Source organism: Siniperca chuatsi, linkage group LG15, assembly GCF_020085105.1.
Source record: "Siniperca chuatsi isolate FFG_IHB_CAS linkage group LG15, ASM2008510v1, whole genome shotgun sequence".
NCBI lineage: Eukaryota > Metazoa > Chordata > Actinopteri > Centrarchiformes > Sinipercidae > Siniperca > Siniperca chuatsi.
Genome location: NC_058056.1, coordinates 21,775,694 through 21,796,787, shown reverse-complemented (window position 1 = coordinate 21,796,787; position 21,094 = coordinate 21,775,694). Strand labels below are relative to the sequence as shown.

Sequence of the window (21,094 nt, the reverse complement as noted above, 5' to 3'; positions counted from 1 at the left end):
AGAAACAGTCATTAAACAGTGTTGAAGTACAGTAAGGGGCACATGCCGATGATACTTTGGTGATTTGTCCATTCAGATAATCAACTTGTTGCTATTTGACAATTTAGACCAGATGAAGATCCAAAACAAGATCATGAAGAAAGTCATAACAGTGAACAGTAAACCTACCATAAAGACCTTTCCTAGCAGGATTGACTATAGAGAGGTCATTGCATGGACTTCCACCAATAACTAGGTCAAAAGGACCCCACTCGTGTATCTGCATACAGATAAGATAGAGTCAGCAAAACAGAGATAAAGACAGTGACAGTATAGATAATATGTTGTAAGATAAAGTGATCCACATTACACTCCTTCAGGTATATTATGCAACAAATACTGTTCATTGAAAAAAGAACCAATTCAGTTGTACTTGCAGTCTGGTGGAGGCTTTAAAAAATGTTATTGTGTTGTAGTCTCCAGTTTCTACCTTTAATGAGTTCATGCACTTTGATAACGTAACAAAATGTAGGTTTTTCTCTTGAAAATATTGATTGTCAGTGGCCAGGAATAATGTAATATGATGTACATCTGGCATGTTAAGGAACCTTGATAGTCAGCAGTAAGCGAGACTACAGATTTAATGTTTGGGAGGGTTAGGGTCCAGCTTTCTCTGGTTCACCAGTGTTAGAAAAGGAGAACCACTGCTGTTTAGGAGACGCTGGGTCTCATCATAAACTTCTCTTACATTTTTCTGTGAGGTTTGTTCGTACGAGTGTTCCAAGTCGGATTCATTATACTCTCTTAACTGCACAAACTTGTTGTAAATCGCTCGTTTCAGCTCGTTAAATAGGAAATTGCTTAACATGAGGTTAGATGCTAAATAACATTGTTCTGAAGCAAAGCGGTCCATGAGAGTAATATGAGAGGCAGTCATGTGACAGTCACGGAGATATTAGATGGGATGCTATTACAGCCTACAGCAGGTGATGTTACACTGTCAGGTGTTATAATGGAGGACGATCCTGGACAGCGACCTGCATGTAGACTCTGAGACAGTTGTCGGAGTGAGAGAAATTTTCTAGCAACTACTGAATTGTATAAGTTGCTGTGCCGAACATGCCAATAAAATAATAAAATCTAACTAGTCTTAGTTATATATTTTATTTTAGCTAATTTTGGTATCACATTTTAACTCTAAATTTATTCAGATTAAGTCATCATGATTTCAGGTCAATTTAGGGTTTTAGAAGACTATCTGTACATGACAGGTCTGGACCACTCAAGAATTTCATTCGTACCTAAGAGACACACAAGAACGAATGTGTTCATACGAGTGGTTCGTGCATGAGGCAATCGCATGAGGATTTCAAGCAGGGCTTTTTTTATATTAAAATCATTCCTAATTTATTTATAACAGCACCAGAGACTCGACCAGTCTCTGCTGCAATGTGTTTCTGTTTTGGAAGAGGAACATGTGAGAATTCATGTTCTTGCAGGATTTCTGCGGTTGCCTAGCAACACATCTGTAATCATAGCCAACTATCACTCAGTGCGTTCAATATCTGATAATTTTCTTCGTTTAAGACAAAAAAATCTGTCGATATGTGCAATTTGACCAGTCTTTATAAGTTCCAGTTACTCTTCATGTCTGTCCCCAGCTCTAGTGCTCAGCACAAGACTGCTGTTGTGTAAGCCAACTCCTTGTATGAATGTGAAGCATGCTACAACTGACCAATCACAGACCAATCACACTTCACACAACCACCTAAGCAAAAAAAAAAACTCACATGTTTGCGTGTGACATTCCTCACATCGCCAACATACATGATGCGACCCTGATGCCGGACGATACCCACAGTGATGGAGTCTTCGCACACCTCAGAAGCTACATAGCGGTCCACTTCGATGCCAAGTTCCTTCAGCACCAGCAGCCCTGCACAGGATGGGGTCAAAGGTCAGACAGAAGATAGAAAACTAAGGACAAACCCTTCGAGATTTTATCAAAACAAGTGAACTGTGCACGATAAAAAGTAAAAACTGAAGTGTAGCTCTGGAGCTGTCTCTGACTAAAAAAAAATCCTACACTGAGTAGAACTGAAAATGACCACTCAAATCCTCAATTTTTAATACTCATACAGTATCTGAAACATCATCTCAACCTACATCACTCTCCCTCCATCAATATCAGAATCAGAAATACTTTGAATATAATCTGTTGATATCGGTCACATATCGACAGATAAACTCTTACAATGACTATGGTGGTGTTATTTGATGACTTATGTGCGATTATTAATAAACAACAAAGTTACTACTAGGAACGCAATGTAAAAAGTAAAAAATTCATATTATTTTCTATGTTTATTGTCCAATAAGAGTATATATAATAACATCGAAGTCAATTAAAAGGATGAAAAAAAATTGTTTTCATTCTACTGTGACCAAAAATGATTATGAAAATGTTGCGTTTTATAAAACAAAAGGGGGCAGTTGGTGTAAATTGATGCAAACAGAACATTTCATGCAGACTTTGATTAGAGAAAGGGGATTCACTTCTTGTCTAACCTGTTGCTATGCCGTCAAATAGCGACAGGACACGAATGGGCTTCCTCTTCTCCACCATGACTGGGGGGTAATGCTTTGGTGAGTCCTGAAATACAACACAGAGAAAGGGGGGAAGAAAATGAGACACACAAGAAAAAGACTCCTCAGTGAGACAGTTAGTGGGATTTATAGCCTAAAGGTGCATTACTCACAAAATCTTGGTCATGATTATTTGCAAAGAAGAGCTGGAGACGGCTGGGCCAGTCAGTGCGACGCCCCAGTAGCCCAAACACACCCTTCTGACCACACATGTAGCAGTTCCACGGATCCTCCTTGATGGCTGCATGGGCTGCGCCTTGACCAACGAGGAGGTCGACACACTCCACACAGAAACACCTGAACACGGGTTAAGGAGGTTAATTAGTACAAGTGATGATATATCTGTCTAGTATCTAGTAAAAGACAGTGCTGAGTGGTTGCATGTCAATATCAACATTAGTTGCTTTTTGCAACTAACCAACAGGCTATTTAGCTGTTTAACACAGCAACTTTCTGAACAAATCTACCTTATTGGGAGCCTGGCAATGTCATTGAGCCACAGCATTGCACCGGGTGACATGTTCCATTCATCCTGCTGCTGTAAATACTCACTGGTGCACCAAATTCGTAGCTGAAAATATTTCCCAACAATGAAACTGTATATATTCGTGACGCTTTTTTAAAAATTTAAGTCGTCAGTAGGGCTTGGAGCTGAGTGCCACAGACAGGGAAGTGAAGGACTAACGCATTGTTGGTTTCTGTCTTTAATGGGATTTGAAGCACAGAAGCATGCACTATCGTGAGCCTTATCCAATAAAGTAGGCTGTACAATAAATGACTGACAGCTCTCTCCTCCCAAAATCAATTTCTAAAGCAATCAGAGGTCAGAAACAGGCCACACAATTGCAGTATCAGTCTTTGTTTTACATCTACAAGATCTAGTTTTAATGGTTTTGAATGAGCGAGGTTTGAGAGTTTTGAGAGGCGGCGAGTTGTCATCAAAATGTCACCCAAATGTCAAATGCCATCATCTAAACATACAGCAAACCATTGTTTGCTGATTGGCCTGACATGTGACTGACAAGGCTCAATCTGTTCTAAATGGTATTTTTCTAGACACAGACACATACTATTTCTTTATAATTAACAGTGGTCTATTCAACTGACATACAACCACACATTTTACAATATTTGTGATCAGCCACTTCTCCACTGGACCTCCATGATGGCGCCTGACATCACTGCTATGAGATTTGTGACACTACTACAAAGTCTCTATTATGTATTCAATATGTGCAATGATGGCACAATCCTACTATCTGTATTGGAAAATCAACTGTACACTGGAGGCACCGGATACAAGCTAGTGATTTGAATAAAGACGGCATATTTACGTCCTATGGAGATTTATTTGAACTATTTGTCTTAAGGGTAAAGAACATTTCTGGAAATATTTACAAATAAGAAATTGTGTTACATCTAGGTTCAATAGTGTTACAGACAACTACATGTGGATTATTTGGATTTGCCACAGGAATGCCACACAGCTTCACAATTTAATAAAGTAACCAACAATTCTATCAGTAATAACTCATCTATGAAAATTGTAATGGGAGAGAGATCGGAAAAAGAATTTAAACATAGGAAATGGCTGAACATCTTGGCAGAATGTGGTTAATATGTAAAAGAAGCAAAGGAGACGTTTACAAAATATAAAATATTACATAGATATTATCACACTCCAAGCAAACTCCACACAATGGAATTGATGGACAGTTTGTGCTGGAAGTGCATTATACTGTTATACTATGGCAATGTACATTACATACATACAATTAGTCAGGTTATTGTGGGTCAAAGGTCTGGAAGTTGAATGGTTTGGTTCAGTAACTAGTAATTTGTGTTTATTTGGGGACAGATCTCAAATACCAAAAATACTGTATCAATATCCTTTTCAGTTATTACGGTGGATATGTTTACAGCCTCCATAAATAAGATCCAGATTTGACAGATTGGGTAAATGCAGAGATACAGTAGCATCCTCTGAGTCTATGCTCAGTCGATTAAAAGGTAATTTGGAAGATGGGATTTCCTCCTGGGGCCTTTTTTGTACCTATATATAAAAAGTGCCTGTTTCAAGCAGAGCTAAGAACTTACTGTGATAGGTTTTCTTTTCATTTCATGGTGGACTGGGTCTCTCACTTCTGTATATGCGACATATTTTTATTTATTTTTTTATTTCCTCTGCATTTTCAATTTGCCGATAAAAAGTGGAAATGCCAGAAATTCGTTTGAGGTTTGACTGGCACTTACTTAATTGCGCCATCTCGTTGTGCCCTCTTCTTCTTCAGTCTATCAGTCTATCTCTTGCATTCAGCTCCTAATATTCGCATAGCAGTAGTGGATGGAAACGTGGACTAATTAATAGTTTCTTTTGCTGATTTACTGGAAATTCGGTTCAAATTTGTGCTAAATTGGGATGGAAACCTGACACTCTGTTTAGATACCATGACACTGCCAACCACAATACAAACATAGAGTATATTGCTTCTTTGAACAAAAGATGCTCTCATGATTCACATTTACACTGTTACTGAAGACATTGTGGTTTTCAATTACCACCTGACCTCACCGACAACAGTTGTTGTTTCCACACATGAGCACCTCTCGTCCTCCGCAGCAGATAGTGCAGTATGACTGGTAACCATCGTCGTCATATTGATATGCACATTCTAGGAAGCAGTTCTGTGAAAAGTAAAACAGTTTGAACATATTTCAAGCATGTGACCTCATAAAATTTAGTTTTTTTTTTAAATTTGTCAGTTTATTATTAGCTTTGAAAGGAGCTGTGATTTTTTTACAACCGAGTAGTTGGGAGTTGAGTCCCAGACTTTTAATGACCTCTATCATAGCTTACCTTACAGCTCTGGCACATTCCTCCAGCAAACAGTGGGTGCTCAAGGCTAACATTCAGACTGCCACAGGAGATACAGATGTCTGTAGAAAGAAGTGCACTATGTCAGTATTTAACAGGCGGAGGTCAGAGAGGTGTGAACACTCTGCGACGCTCCGAACTTCACACTTCAGTGAAATTATTTGAACAGCTAATGAGAGAACTCACAAGGGAGCCAGGCGAAATCATGGAAATGTTATTTCTTCATCTTTACTCTTTTATTGTCTTATTAACACAGACTCACACATTTCTGCTGCTTTGCTTGTCAACTACAACAATGGCAAGTGTAAGGCATCTAGACGTTCATCCCCTGAGAGGCCCCCCCGGCGCTGCTACAAGCTAGAGCACACAGAGGACACATCACTTACCCTCTATGCTGCGGCACTTTTGTCTCACTTCATGAACAAGCCGCTCTGAAAATACAACACAAGATACACCTGATGAGAAATGTAGGTTAACAAAATCCAAACTCAGCAATACATTTGCGAGGTCAATAGTTGCAATTTGAACTCAGTTGTTTTAGTTTATTTATTCACACAGATCAAAAGAAAAAAACAATATAACTACAAATAATTAACCATCTGTGTGAATCCAAAACTACAGTACTCTTATAAATGGTCTTGCACACTTACACTTGCATTTGTTTTTTTTATGTTAAAGTTAGAAGTTATAAATCAGGAATTTCTTGATACATTTTTTGAAAGCTCTCAGGAAACGTTTTGAAACAAGTGGGAACTGAATTCCAGATTACAGTACCAGTACAGTAGTAGTACAGTAGTGTGAGAAATTCAAAACTCGACATTTATGCAGACTGCAGCTGATGACTATTTCTGGTTTTGGTAGTTGTGAAAAGTTCTAGATGTGTTTACTAAAAACAATCTTTTAATAGCCCTGTATAAACTGCACATTTGAGAAATGTATTTATGTAAATTAGGAACCACAAAGGCTCCAAATTTGACCCGTGTGGTTCACCAAATTCTTGGCATTAAATCCATCATGGCTACCTTTTTTTCCATGTAGGAGCATTATTACCCCTAGCAGTACAAGTAAATGGTATATTAAATGCTTCTGGAGTATATTTACAGCTAATTGTTTTTTTCTTGCCTTATTTAATCATCCAGTTCAAAGTTGGATAAATAATCAGATGCTAATGTATCCGAGTCTGAGCAGGAGTAGATCATTTGTTATTATATGAAAGGTGATGTCCACATTATTATCCAGAAATAAATTATAGAGAGAGCTTCAAAGCACTTGGCTTTAACATAGTCATTCAAAATTTTCTATAGTTAATAACTAAGTAAGCTTTATATCTATAGCATCAGAGTTACATGGTGCTAAACAGGTGCACATTTAATGCAATACCATGAAATGCAACAAGAATTTCAGAGAATGGTCAAACGCAGAGGAATAAAACACAAGAAAAGAATAACGTAAAACCATTGTTCTAATAAGTTAAACAACAGATTTTAACAATAGCTTTTCTAACATTAGGCTACACCAAAACTGGTGTCTGTTATGTTATTGAATCAGGTACTCATTGCCAAGACATCCTACAGTAATATCAATAACGCTTGTTTGGGAATAAACTCAAATAAACATCTATTCGTTGTCTTTGGAACAGACCAAACCTTTTTGCCTTGTCACATCACTCACTTGCATCTTAAACCTGCCACTCTAATGGACCTCTCTACACACGGCTTCTCTGACCACTTACTCACACTTACAACTCTGCTGAGTCCTCCCCAAGGGAAGGAATGTAGAGTTCATGACTCCTATTTAACCTAATAAATGAGGCAGCTTACCTCGTGTCCTCTCATCAATGATGTCCTTGACCTTGGGTTTCTCTGCTGTGCTTTTGCGAGGCTTTTTGGCTGGAGGAGGTGTATAGGCTGCTGCTTCAGGCTCCACCCACATCTCAGGGTAAACCTCTTTGTATGGGTTACGCTCCTCTGGGGTGCACAAGATATCAGACAAATAATATTACAGGCAACATTATGAACTATTCAATCACAGGCTTAATTAGAAAAATGTGTAGTTGAGGAGGTCCATTAACAGCTTTTATCTATGAGAAATACAGGAGTTGATACACATGGGAAGTTTCTTGGAAATGTAAAAAGTCAAGACTCCCAGTTGGCTGGTAACAAACCAGTCAAAAGTCCAACAATTAAAGCTCCATAATATTGACTTCCTCTTACCCTCTGGTGGCTCTAAGGCCTTGGGTCCAGTGGGCTGAAATCCTGTCATAGCCCAGTCAATCATCTGCTTGTTCAGCATTTCCACTGTTTTGGAGGTTTCTGTCTCATCACTGTCAGGGCAGGCCATGAAGGCTTTGCCTGCCCGGGTGCTAGCCGCCTACAAACACATAAAAAACATTTATGACTGATGTTCATCCTCAATATACCTACAGAAATGATCATCTATTGATTCAGTGTGGTCAATGTCTCGACAGAAGTCTTCAGCTTCAGCGGATAATAATTATTTTCTTTTTATTATTAAATTGTTCGACATTATTAGTTAATAGTTCGACATATTGGGAAATATACCACATGATTTCCTGCAGAGAATTTAATTAGAATAAATAGTTTCAGTACCAAGTAGTCCCTGCGAAACCACAATTTTGTTGTTCTTTTTTATCTCTGTTTGAGTATGCATTAAACAAACAAAATACAAAATGTTAATTAGTGTGCTTCAGAGGTGCTAGTAGGAGTATTTTTGAACTTTGTAAAGAGCCAGACTAGCTGTTTACAGTCTTTATGCTAAGCTAAGATAATCATCTGTTGGCTGTAGCTTAATTTTTAGCATAGAGATATAAAAGCGGTATCAATCTTCTCATCTAGCGCATTTACCAAAATGTCCAATTATTCCTTTAAAGAAAACAACTGTACAGTGCTACCCGTTTGAGGCAATGAGCTCAGTTTAAAAGGCAGATTTTTTATGAGTGAATCATTCAAACCAAAAACAAGATTTTGAAACCCACTGCTCGTATTCTCACCTGTAGCACTTCATAGATGGCTTTCTTGTACATGGGCTGCTTGTTGTAAGTTGGTTGGTGAAAGGCATTATTGAAGGAACTTAAAGGCATGAGTTTCTCTACACAGACCTGTAAAATACACAGACAATTAAATAATTGTTTACTTCAAATTGTGTTGTTAAGGGGGGAAAGTGTCTGAAGATAAATTACTTTTATGTTTATACTGGAAACGAGCAATTAGTTGAGCAAATAAAACAAAAAAAGCTCATTATAAAGTGTGTGGTTGTCACTATAAATGGAAGGTTGTTTTGCTTCATTTCTGGTGAAAAAAAAAATCAACTGACAGCAATATTAATGTTGGCTCTGAACACTCACCACTGAGAATTTTCCATCTCCAAACCACATGACCCATCTGGTTCCCTCAGCAGCTCTGCTCCGGCCCGTCATCCACCAGGATACGATGCGGCCTGGCCACCACGAGAATCCTCGCAGCTTTCCCCAAACCAGCTCGCCGATGCCAAAACCACGACCGTCCTGCAGCCAAAATAAAAGACAAATCATCCGCTCTGTATTAACTTCTGGGCATAATTGTGAAACCTTTTTAAACACTGTCTGTATCCGTTTGTTTTTCTTTGGGATGGTAAAGACAAGTCAAGTCAAGTCAGTCTTATTTATATAGCCCAATATCACAAATTTGCCTCAAGAGGCTTTACAGTCTGTACTGCATACGACACCCTCTGTCCTTAGAAACTCGATTCATATGAGGTAAAACTCCCCAAAAAAACCTTTTAATGGGGGAAAAATGGAAGAAACCTCAGGAAGAACAACAGAGGAGGGATCCATCTCCTAGGTAGGACAAACATGAAAAAAGATATCGTGTGTACAGAATAGACCAACATAGTAAGACTACAGTATAGTATGGACAATCAGGATGACAAAATTATAGATACATTGTAAATATATATGAAGAATATGGATCAGGGAGGACATCGAGCAACTTCCTTGTGCCACCAAACAGATCTGAGCCACACGTCCTCCTCTCCACCATGGAGACCAAAAGTTAGATAAACAAAATGTAATATAAAACAATAACATAACAAATAATATGTACTAAAATGACATTAAGCTGATTACTTATAGTATGAATTAGGGCTGCAAATGATCATTATCATTATCCATTAATTGGCCCATAATCCCCAGGTGACATTCAAATTTCAACAGTCCAGAAAACAAAGATATTTAACACTCACTATCACGTAAGACAAAGAAAAGCAGCACTTAATTGAAATGTTGCTCTAATATAAATTATAACAGAAAATCCTGAAACTGAGTGCATAAATGAACAAATAAAAATTCTTAAAACTCCTAATTTCCCTGTTAAATGGCATGATTTTACGCATTTGGGGAGTAGCACTACATGTTTGAAAATAGTTTTATAAACAGTTGTATAAAGTGTGGTCCCGTGTCGTCCCTCTTTATATGTTCAGAAAGAAAATTTCACACTGTATAATAGTATTATGTATATATTTTGTATGAGATTGAAGCTATATAACGCTTACATTGAGTGAAATATATAAACCGACCATAAAACACACACAATGTTTTTTATGCTGCAGCATTACATCAAATGTAAATGTACTGTAGATCTTCTGCATCATTTTATACACACTTCCTTAAAATTCAACATGACATATTTGGTCTCTTTGTAAACTTTCGGATCTCCACGAGGCTGACAGTTGTAAAATACCTGAAGTGAATAACTTCCCAAAACATAAATGGCTGCTTTACTCGACACGGATTAACCCTGGCCTTAAACTAAATCCTTTTTCCGACAGAGATCTCTGTTGTAAAATGACTCTGTTAGTCTACGGCTGGACAGTGTGAATCGAGCTCAAAATGATCTTACCTCATATTCGGGCTCAGTGTCTGCAGACTTGGGGGATGTCTTGTCTCCACCTCCGATGGCGACGGGCTCAGGGGTCGTGGCCACAGTGGGGGAAGCGGGGTCAGTAGGCTGCTGCTGCTGCTGCTGCTGAGGCGGCTGATGTTGTTGTTGTTGTTGTTGCTGTGGCAATGACGGTGGTGATTGCTGATGATACTGAGGCTGTGACTGAGTGTGCGAATGAGGCTGTTGCTGCTTCTGCTGCTGCTGCTGCTGCAGCTGCTTTGAAGGTGATGGGTGCTTGATTATTGAGACTTCTTCTCTCTGAGTCTCTGAGAATGTTTCATTCTCCTCGTGATCCTTCATCGCGTTCATCGCTGACATCAGTTTGGCCTTTTTCTCTGCCTGAAACACAGCCCAGTGACAGCAGTGATGAGGACAGGTCTTTTCAGATGCGTCCAGTGTTTAAGGCTGAGTATCAAGACTGAGTTTTTAATACCAGCTAGATAGTTTACTTTTCTGTACTGTATACTGTATAAACACATTTATCTACAAAAACACTTTTTCAATTTAACATAAAAAGAGAAATGTTAATACAAATAGCTGCCCAAGAACTTTGCAAAAAATGCAGTGTATAGTAGGATTTAAAAATTATGATTTAAATCAGGAAAAACGTCCAACTTCTGCTTACACATCTACAAGTATGGCAGCTTTGGAAAAATCTTACAAATAGAAAGCTTACAAATAGATCTGACCAAGCATCAAGTGCAATCTTTGAATACTTGACAGGGTTCAGGCTCCAATGCCTAATTGCTAAATGCTACATAAACAAGACATAGGTAAAGGACAGCTTTGTGCTAAGCTAGGCTAGACACATTCACACATTTCAGTATCTGTGCAGGACACACAGAAACGAAAGTGATAGCAGCTTCTCATCTGACTGGTGGTAAGACAATGAACAATTTTGCAAAACTCTTAATAAACTTGGAGGCAGCGGAACAAACTGTAAACACAACATTGACATATTTTCAACTTTTTAGTTGCCTATTTAAACATCTAGTGAACACAGAGCAACATTAGCATTCATTTGGAGTTGTGTTTCTGGCCACCCAACGAATGTAAACCCAAGTTTTTAGCTCTGTTTTGGTGGTCACCGACTCCTGAGGGAAATATCCAGCTCATAACTGCTAAATTCTCTACTATGTTCACCAGCAACTTTGTCTGTACTGTATGTGTGAGTTCATCAGAGTTTTTTTGTGTGCTGAAAACAGCTGCCTGCTGGTGCTGGAAAAGATGCTGTTGAGAGTTAACCAAAACATTAAAGTCATGCACTGTAAAACCAAAAACAATGAGCTGAAAGGCGCTAAAAGGTGCCGTAGAGCTGAGGGGAACTGCAGAGACAGGTGATAATTCTCTGTGGGTTTGTCACTATGACACCTTTCATATTACATTTATTTAAAGATAGTGATTAATGCAGCTTCAAGTATAAATACAATTCAATTCAATTTAATTTTATTTATATAGCGGCAATTCATAACAGAAGTTATCTCATTGCGCTTTTCCTATTGAGCAAGTCTAGACCGTACTCTTTATAATATTAATTACAGAGACCCAACAAATCCCACCATGAGCAAGCATTTGGCAACAGTGGCAAGGAAAAACTTCCTTTAAGAGGGCAGGAACCTTGGACAGAACCAACCCATGGTTCTGCATGGTACGTGGTACACACTTCTCCATCATAATCATATAATATATGTAACCATATATTCTGCCTGACTCATGGCCATGCAGCATTATCAATAAAATAGTATTACTACCAAATGCAGTATGAATAGAGGCTGATAGCATTTGTAGGCATTTAGCTGTGCACCACAAGTTGATTCTACTGTGTAAGTGGAATCTTGATTGTGGGAGCCTGACAGCCTTTGTAAACATGGCTTTATCTCCGACTGTAAGGCCCATTCATCAACAGCACGGTATACAGTAACTCTCTAGTGTCCAGAGCTGCAACGGAGAGTTCACTGGGTTTGTGGTACCTGACACTGAACCGCTAGGTCGATCAGAGAGGACGAGACGCAGCCGGGACTTAAGCCTCTCACAGTAAATCCCCAACAGCTGCACTCATTCTGATGTCTCTCTCTCAAACACACACACGGTAGACCTCACATGCACACACATGTTAACTTTCTTCTCCTCCTCTCACTCTTTTTCTTCAAAACACGCACACACAAAATATATCTGCAGCTCCATATGTAAACACGTGTTAGTGATACTATAGGCCCCACGTGAGAGCAGTGCTGCACAGCTGTGCTTACTTTCCTCAAGTCTTTCTCAAGATCTCAGGTCTCACACACACTGTAAATGTCCAGAGGTGGAGTGGGTGTGTGGGAAGAGGGAAAAAAAGGCAAGAAGGAGAGAGACTGAGAGAGAGTATAACACATTCCCCCGTCCACTCTCCCAGTGTGACTCGTAAACAATAGCGCCTTTAAGGGGAGGTGGTGCCTAGACGACGTGGGGAGGGGTTTCGGCACAGAAGAGTAGAAACATGTGCTCTTCAATCAAGAGGCTCTGCTGTGGTTTATAAATATCTGTACTGTAGTGCTGGATGGATGGTTCAAAGCCCTTGGCCATATGTGTTAGTCCTCTTGGCTCCAGCACAAGCACGTTGGAGTTAGTGTTCGACAGCCTGCTTGGATGTGTGGTTCCAGATGGTAAACTGCAAAAACTAACAAATGTCAATTAAACTGCTAAATACATTATGTGTATGGGGAGAAACAATCTGTAATCATATCGTCAAGTGAGGAGAGCAGTTGCTGGTGCAGACTGGAAGAAAAGGGCTGAAAAGGGAATGACTGCAAAGCTGTGTGTGAGTGAGCTACTTCATCTTTGATGAGCAGTAATCACAGGTATACCGGGAGATCTGTGAATGGCAATAAAGCGGCTGAGCTACTGTTACTGTGCTCATTTTGTGTGTGTTTAGGGTCAGACTGTCTCCGGGGTTCCTTTTCCTCAGAGCCAATGAGAAAGTGATGCTGAAATGCCAGTGGGGGAGGAGAGAAAGTACAGTGGCTATAAGAACCAGATATTTGTCTCTGGACTTCTTTCCAGTTGTAAATGCCCCCCTTTTGGGGGCCTCACAGTGTGTGTGCAGCTCCACCAGCAAGACAGGCCCTTCGAGTCTAAAGGGGAAAATAGGAAAGGAGGTAGCGGGGACACAATGCAGTCTTTATCATTTACGCACGCCTGCCCGTCACTGACAGCTCAGAAATACCACCACTTATATCCACTGTCACGCTGCACTGAAGACAAATACCAAAATGACAGTAGACATAGTGTAGATGTATAAACACAGCAGACCTCACAGTGAAAACATCTACACTTTTTCACCATGGAAAAACTTAAATATATGAATATGATGGAAAACTAAACCTAAGTTACTGTACTAACAGTAACCATGGATTGTTTTTATGGATTTTGTAAAAACAGAAGTTCTACAGGCCTCTGGCAGAGTATAGAGACATGTTGGGTGCACAATAAGGGATAATCTGACTTAGAGGTCTGTGCAGCATGATACCCTGAGGGCTCAAGGGGTGACAGAGTGCACTGGGAGGCAGAAAAAAGAGAAGCGATATTGGTCTCTTGGGTGTGCAGATGATACTAAAGTATCTAATCTGGGCTGTACTTGTTAACAAAAAGGTCACGTTTACTGTGTAGCTTCAGTTATTTATAAGACAACAACTGGCTATTATAATGTTGTTAACTTTACGAGGAAAGTGTCTTAGTCTCAAAGAGTCAAAAGTGCAGTTGTTGAGATGAAACACCATCGTGTATAAGCCCTGAAAACTCACATGCAATACAGAGACAAACACAACGAGCATCAAACAAATTAGATATTAGGGAAAAAAAGATGTTAACGTAGCAGTTCAGGTGCCATCGAATCAAAACAAACAAGCACTCTGCAAACTATGATTAAAGGTAAAAGTTAGATGAAATAAACTGTCACTGAACATTACTTCCTCACACAACGTGACAGCGAGGCTTTGACAAAACACAAAAGAGTTTGACCTTTGAATGCAGTAGTCTCTCATGCGCAACAGGCAGGAGAGCCACAGCAGGGACTGTTTTGTGTAATTGTTTGATGGATTTGTGAGATATGTCTTCAGTGCAAAGACCTAAGCTTGTCTGCTGAACATACAAATAATAAAAACTTCCTTTAGTCACGACAGGTGTAGTTAACTCAAGATGCATCAGACCAAGAATGCTGCAAAAGCCGATCCTAAACCTTGAAAAGGGCGACTTTTAAAGTGGAAATACTGTCTGAAAATGCACAAGTGGCAGGTTCTGCTGTGCAGCAATGTGGCTACTGCATTCATTAGCCTGATTTTAGCACAGATCCCTACAAAGGATGTGTATTTCACGAGTGGCCTTGGGGGGTCACACCAAAATAGGCCATCTGGTTCTCATTGTATTGCGTCCTTTTAAGAGATAATTAGGAATATTACAGTCAGCCATGAATACATAAACAGAATTCCCCATGAATCCACAAGTGGAGTTGTTAAAATAGCTCCCTGAGGAGGCTGCTCAGCTTACTCCAAAGCTCTTTAAAATCTTTTCAAGTAATCAAATTACTCTTCTTACAGAATGAAGTACACAATGATAGGAAGGGAAGGGATTTGAGACCTACACCACAACTACACCTTTTTCCCAGTTAAATGTTATGTAAGGTGAAATTATGGTGGCTCTCAAAACACAGCAACATTTTTAAGGTAAATATATCTGACCTTAAAAAAAAAGACTACTACTGACATTTCTAGGCGCTGCTATGAAACAGGAAATAGTTTCAGCCCATATTCACCCCACGGGAAAAAGTTTTTTCAAGCAAGCAACTTTTTCCCAAACACGGCTAAAGCCTGCTCACTCTTCTTTTTTTAAAGAGACGGTTTCCCTTTAAGCCTTGCAGAGCAGATGGTTCACGACAACTCTCGTGGAAATACCTGAAGTCAGCATATTCCCCTCGCTGTAAGCAGGCTAATCAAACATGCACACTATCCCCCTGTGTTATCAAACAAACAATGCAGTGCACATACCCATACACACCAGCGCGCAACCCTCATAATCCAGTGTGGGGCTTGAGTTTTTTTCACCCCCACTCTCAGGGTAGAAGAGATCGCTTAAAAAAAGAAAGCATGAACATTTCTTTGTCTGGGAATTCAGGGTCAGGTGATTGCCGACAGGAATTCTGGTTGGCTAAAGAGGACTTGCAAAATGTTGGCAGCGTGCCAAGAGGCTGTCTTGCAAGCAGGGCTGGAAATTTGCTGCAAACCTCATCTTCACCCTCATATCCATAGCACAGAGTTCATTTCCATAGCTGGGGGAGGGGTCAGGAGAAGAATGAGGGAGGGAAACAGAGAGGGAGAGACGGAGTAGTCCACTGTAACACAAGGCACACGAAAAAAGAGAGATCCTGGAGAAAGTGCAAGATGGCAGTAACCCTTTCAGCCACCATGTCCTCCCTGCTGCAGAAACATGCAATAGCAAAAGGCTCTGTGTCAAGAGCAGAACCAAAACCAAAGGCTATGCATCATATTACTTCTCAGGAAAGAGCTTTAATGACAGAACAAATCACTTTTTGTGCAAATTCTATTAAAGCTTGCAATACACCAGATGAGAAAAGGGGAAAAAATAGGCACACTCAAAATTTGCATCTTGCAAATCCCCTTAAATCTCAGCCTTGTAGAGCTACTTGTTCAAGAAAATCCACCTCTGTTTGGAAAACGTGAACAGCCTACTTGCGTCGTATTTTATGACATTTCACTTTTAGGACCCCGGCATGTCCTGCTAATTTGGCAATATTTCCTCCCTGGAGACATTTTTATGGCTGCTCTCCGAGCCTTCTCCAGGGGAGAGCAGAGGGGGTGGAGAGGCAGAAGAAATGGAAGACCCCATGTTGATACTACGGAGACTCCTCATTATGTAACAGATGAAGTTGCACTACATCACATTACTACCAGGAGTCATATTTAAGATGACTAAGTAATGAGCAATATGGGGAACTTCATAGTTATAAGATTTAACATCATGCTGAAATCAGAGTTTGAATGTGTTACCACATTTGCTGAGTGCTGTGTGATCATCCTGAATGCAGTAAAAATACCCATTTATTGACAAAGCAATCTACAAGTAGCAGTTTTGACGCTTTCCATCGAATCACATGATCTTCGTGAGTAGATGGAGTTTGCTCAGTTTTCATAGAATTATAAATGTTCAAATTTCCATTTCTCTGCACACTTTAAGGCCTTCTCGTCCATGTTGTCTTAAAAGATGAGATGAAAAGTTTGTTCTTGACCTAAAGGTCCACTTAGTAGCTGTTCTGGAGCTTGAGGAAGATTGTGTGATACAACTGAAAGCTCTAAAATAGAACAGAAATGGAATGGATTGTTTTGTCAACTACTGTTTCCAAGGTTAAGAATGAACTTTCAACTGTTTATTATTGCTCTACATTTACATGGAAAGTTCAGTTGGAACTATTTTCCATCAAAGAAATAGTCACAAAGAAGTCCATTGACAGCAAGCCGTGTTCAGACTGACTTTAGCCCCTTATTCATTTGAAAAAGACAAAAACTTGACTACTTTTTACCTCTCAATTGTCGTGACACAAGATAAAATTACTGTCACTCTGATAACTTTTCAGAGCAGTAAAATCCTTTCTCATCACTGCTGTGCAGTGCTTTAGTGTCTGATAAGCCTTCAAAGTCATGAATCTCATCAAGATTCCTGGAGTTCATCGCCTCATCATTACTAGAAGCAAGACACGCCCACCAACGCAGTGGGGGTTTTTAATACGGAACTGTTCTCAGTCTGAACGCGAACAAAGCCTGTGGATTATCCAGATTAACAAGGGCATTGTTTCTGGAAAGAGACTTTGCTGTTAATTTTTTAAAATTTTAAAAATCTCAAAACTTTTGTGAATAAAAAGCATTAAATGGGCTGCATTTATATACAAGTTTTACAATTTTTGTTTCTTTTCTCATTCACCTATTCACACTCATACTCACACACCGATGGCGGCGGAGCTGGCCTGCCCATCGGGAGCAACTTGGGGTTCAGTGTCTTGCTCAAGGACACCTCCGCATGTGGACAGGAGGAGCTGGGGTTCAAACCGCCAACCTTGTGATTAATGGTTGCTAATCCGCGCTACCTCATGAGTCACAGCCGCCCCATTAAGGGTAAGAGGGAAGATTTTTTGGTGATTTCACCACAGCTTCAAGACAACAAAAGCAGTCAGGATGATGCAGAGCAAATATTTCCAGCAACATTTCCATCCGGGAAGCATGAATCATGTCAAGGCATCAAACAGATGTGATCAATGCAGCTGTATGAGATTTCTCCTCTGCTGATACAATAGACAAGAACAAAGTCAGGAAATGCAGGAGCTGACTGAGTCAATGGCCCTGGAAATCCACTGAAATAAATGGTACCTTCATGAGATATCAAATGACCCATCAAATACACTTGGACGTGAACATACCACAAGCCCTGTCTTTGACCCTGGCAGCTTTAGTCTACGCCTGTCACTCACCCTGTAATCTACAGTGGCTGGGACAGAGCTGTGGTACTCACCTCCATCTTCCACTTGGCCAGCCACTCCTCTCTGGTCCGCTTGCTAATGTAATAAGGGTCACCAGCCTGGAAGGTTATTCTGGGCACGGGCCTCTGACGAAGGCTGATCTCCCAACCAACTCCCCTTCGCAGCCTGCCTCGACCTCCCTGTTTAAGGTGTTAAAAAAAAAAGTTAGCTACTTGTTTTTGATTTTTTCTTTTAGAGTTTCTCTTATAAGGAAGCATCCAGATTTGTAGTAAATCTGTGCATCCAATCTGTCACTAGAGCTTGTGAGACAGACTCTAGTTAACAAGTGAGTAATTTGCGCTTGAGGCGATGGGGTTGTCTAATTTCAAAAAGATGATGACTCACGTGTTGGTGTGCCATATGGTGCTATCAGCTTGTGATTGGTCAGACAGCAAGAACTGATGCCACAGTGTCTAATCACAACTCCCTGGCAACAGTCTCAAGGTCACCAGCACCAACTGATTCGAGAAGCTCCCAAGTGTATTTGATATTTCAAATCTATACACCATTAGGTACCATTTCTTTCACAAGTCCAAAGGCAAGAGAACTACTCACTTTTTCTGGACCTTGAAGATAGGCGACTAGCGGTCTAGCAATGGTGCAGACACAGTTTACTGTCAGTGCAAGCTTTCATCATACATTTGTGGAAGAGGAGGCAAAACGTTTATAGATAGACAGAATAGGCTTAAAGGAATAGTTTGACATTTTGAGAAAAAGGCAAATTCACTTTCTTGCTGAGAGTTAGATGAGAAGATCTATACCTCATTTCGGTCCGTTCATTATGAAGCTGGAGCCAGCAGATGGGAAGCATAGCTTAGCCTAAAGACTGGAAACAGGGGGAAACAGCTAGCCTGGCTATGTCCAAAGGTAACAAAATCTGACTATCTATCAGCACCTCTAAAGCTCACAAATTAACACATTAACACCAGCAAGTTACATAACCCCCAAACCCACCAAAATGGTGAATTGTGGTTTTTACACTTTGGTTTTTGTACAGATTAAACAAGCGAGATATTGGATTGGATATTGGAGCTTTAGAGGTGTTGGTTGGGGGATTTGGCTATTTTATTAATTTATTGTTATTATTTTTGGGGATTTTTGCCTTTATTTGATAGGAACAACTGAAGAACCTGAGCCGCTGCGGTAAGGACTCCCCCCAGCTTCATATTTAACAGACACATATGAGAGTGGTATCAGTCTTCTCATCGAACTCTTTGCAAGAAAGCAAATAAGCATATTTCCCAAACTGCCGAACTGTTCCTTTAAGGGGCCTTGAGTACCAGTCAAACCAGGCTAGCTGTTGCCCCCAGTCATAATGCTAAGCTAAGCTAACTGCTGTTGCTTCATATTTACCTATAAATCCTCTCGTCTAACTTGGCAAGAAAACAAATAAGTATTTCCCAAAATGTTGAACAATTGCTACCCAGCTACAGTCATGCAAACCAACACGTAAACATCCCCTTATCAAGCATACAACCTGTCTTACAATCAAGAGTAAGTAGTAAGAAAAGAACATTGCTGTAACAACACTGGATGGGTTGATGTTTTTATAACATACCAGTATGAAGGAGTATTTCTTCTACAAAAACTGTCCTTTTTCAAGTCAAGAAAAGCAATTTTGCTTCTGTTCAAGCTGCACCATGACCATCTGTCATGCTGGCAAGCAGAGGATTCACGGTTTGTGACAGGAAAGGTAGTACACCCCAAAAAAGGAAGCTACAGCCTTGGCAAGTGTGAAAGACACCTCAAGAGTTACGTCAGCCAGAGAACAAAGACTCAACAGAGCAGAAATCTTACCTCGGTCTTGACTGCATGACCCCCGTCCTCCTCCTTGTGCTCCACATCTAGAGAGAAGACAGCGACACAATGGATGGCCTGAATCATTCATAGGAGAGTGGAAATTGACCACATCGGGTATATCCTCATATCTGTGTTAAACTTAAGTGGCCTCACATTCATCAATAAACCATATGACACATTTATTAACCCAAATTGTTAAGCTCGCCCTCCACATCATCCCATTAAATATGTGTTTGATCAAATTAAAGTTAAATGAATAAAACTGCTGAGAGATACCGGCTCGGGGAAACTCCTTATTCGTGCCCAGAGTTTAAAATCGACTGGGATCACGGGCGCTTGTGCGCTCATGTGCCATATGAGGGTTTGATGCAACCCAGAGGGTTTGGAGTGGCTGCCCAGGTTATGATGAGTGTGGAAAGGGGCCAGGTTTACTTTGGCAAATGTCACACTTCTGACCTTATATCCCCCCTTCAGGAGACACACAGCTGGTTGCTATTAGCATGGCCCCTCCCACGCCGCTGACACTGAGCCGTAAAGGCAACAACATACTGCTTCACTCGGCTGTGGCTCTGGGGCCGTATATAATCTCCCTGCCAATCTCCAAAGCCTCAACAGGACCAAGACATGAGTCTCTTCTTGCTGCAGTTGAGTTACATAGAACTGGAAGGTGGAGAGACGCAGAAGATGGTATTTGTCTGTTATTTGGAACAGAAAATGGTGGTAGAGTCAACAAAAATTGCTGTTCCATCACTCAAGTCAATATTTTATGTTTTACAATGATAAAAGTAAGTAAATTACTCAAGTTCTCTACTTAAGTACAACCTTGAGGTACATTTACATTCTTGACCTTGAAAGAAGCAGATGACAAAATAATCTCACCTGTGGCCCAGTTGTATCATTTTCAGTACTGATTAATCTTTATTATTATTTTCTCAATTAATTGATTAATGAATTGGTCTATAAAATGTCAGAAAATAGTAGGGGGAAAAATCTCCCAGGTTTGTCTTCAGTCCAATACCCAAAACTATTCAGTCTACTATCATAGAAGTTTTGCAAGTAATCGTTTTGCCTATTTATTTTCTTCCACAATCGATTAATCGACTAATCGATTCAGCTCTAATAATAAATACTTTTACTTGTGACACTTTAATATATTCTGCCACTTATACTTCTAGACTTTTACTTCAGTAAAAGTTTTCATGTGGGACTTTTACCTCTAATGTGGGAGAATTTTTAAATTGCAGTATTGCCACTTTTAATTAAGTAAAGGATCTAAATACCTCTTCCAACACTGAT

At 40.0% G+C, this 21,094-nt stretch overlaps 1 protein-coding gene across 5 annotated transcripts in view; it reads right to left on the bottom strand.

Annotated features, from left to right (window-relative positions):
* The window catches only part of LOC122861418 (DNA (cytosine-5)-methyltransferase 3A-like), a 43,952-nt gene that overhangs the window by 5,989 nt on the left and 16,869 nt on the right, over positions 1-21,094 (bottom strand). For 3 of the 5 annotated variants that reach the window (XM_044165787.1, XM_044165789.1, XM_044165788.1), the window contains exons 5-18: positions 19,796-19,842; positions 17,992-18,138; positions 10,396-10,776; positions 8,865-9,023; positions 8,511-8,618; positions 7,714-7,870; positions 7,321-7,467; positions 5,887-5,931; positions 5,483-5,562; positions 5,198-5,310; positions 2,739-2,922; positions 2,548-2,632; positions 1,770-1,915; positions 169-259 (exon numbers count right to left, since the gene is read on the bottom strand). In XM_044165787.1, coding sequence (XP_044021722.1) covers positions 169-259; positions 1,770-1,915; positions 2,548-2,632; positions 2,739-2,922; positions 5,198-5,310; positions 5,483-5,562; positions 5,887-5,931; positions 7,321-7,467; positions 7,714-7,870; positions 8,511-8,618; positions 8,865-9,023; positions 10,396-10,776; positions 17,992-18,138; positions 19,796-19,842 — 1,890 coding nt within the window. The remainder of the gene's footprint in view (positions 1-168; positions 260-1,769; positions 1,916-2,547; positions 2,633-2,738; positions 2,923-5,197; positions 5,311-5,482; positions 5,563-5,886; positions 5,932-7,320; positions 7,468-7,713; positions 7,871-8,510; positions 8,619-8,864; positions 9,024-10,395; positions 10,777-17,991; positions 18,139-19,795; positions 19,843-21,094) is intronic. The other 2 variants (XM_044165790.1, XM_044165791.1) reach the window with 1 other exon arrangement.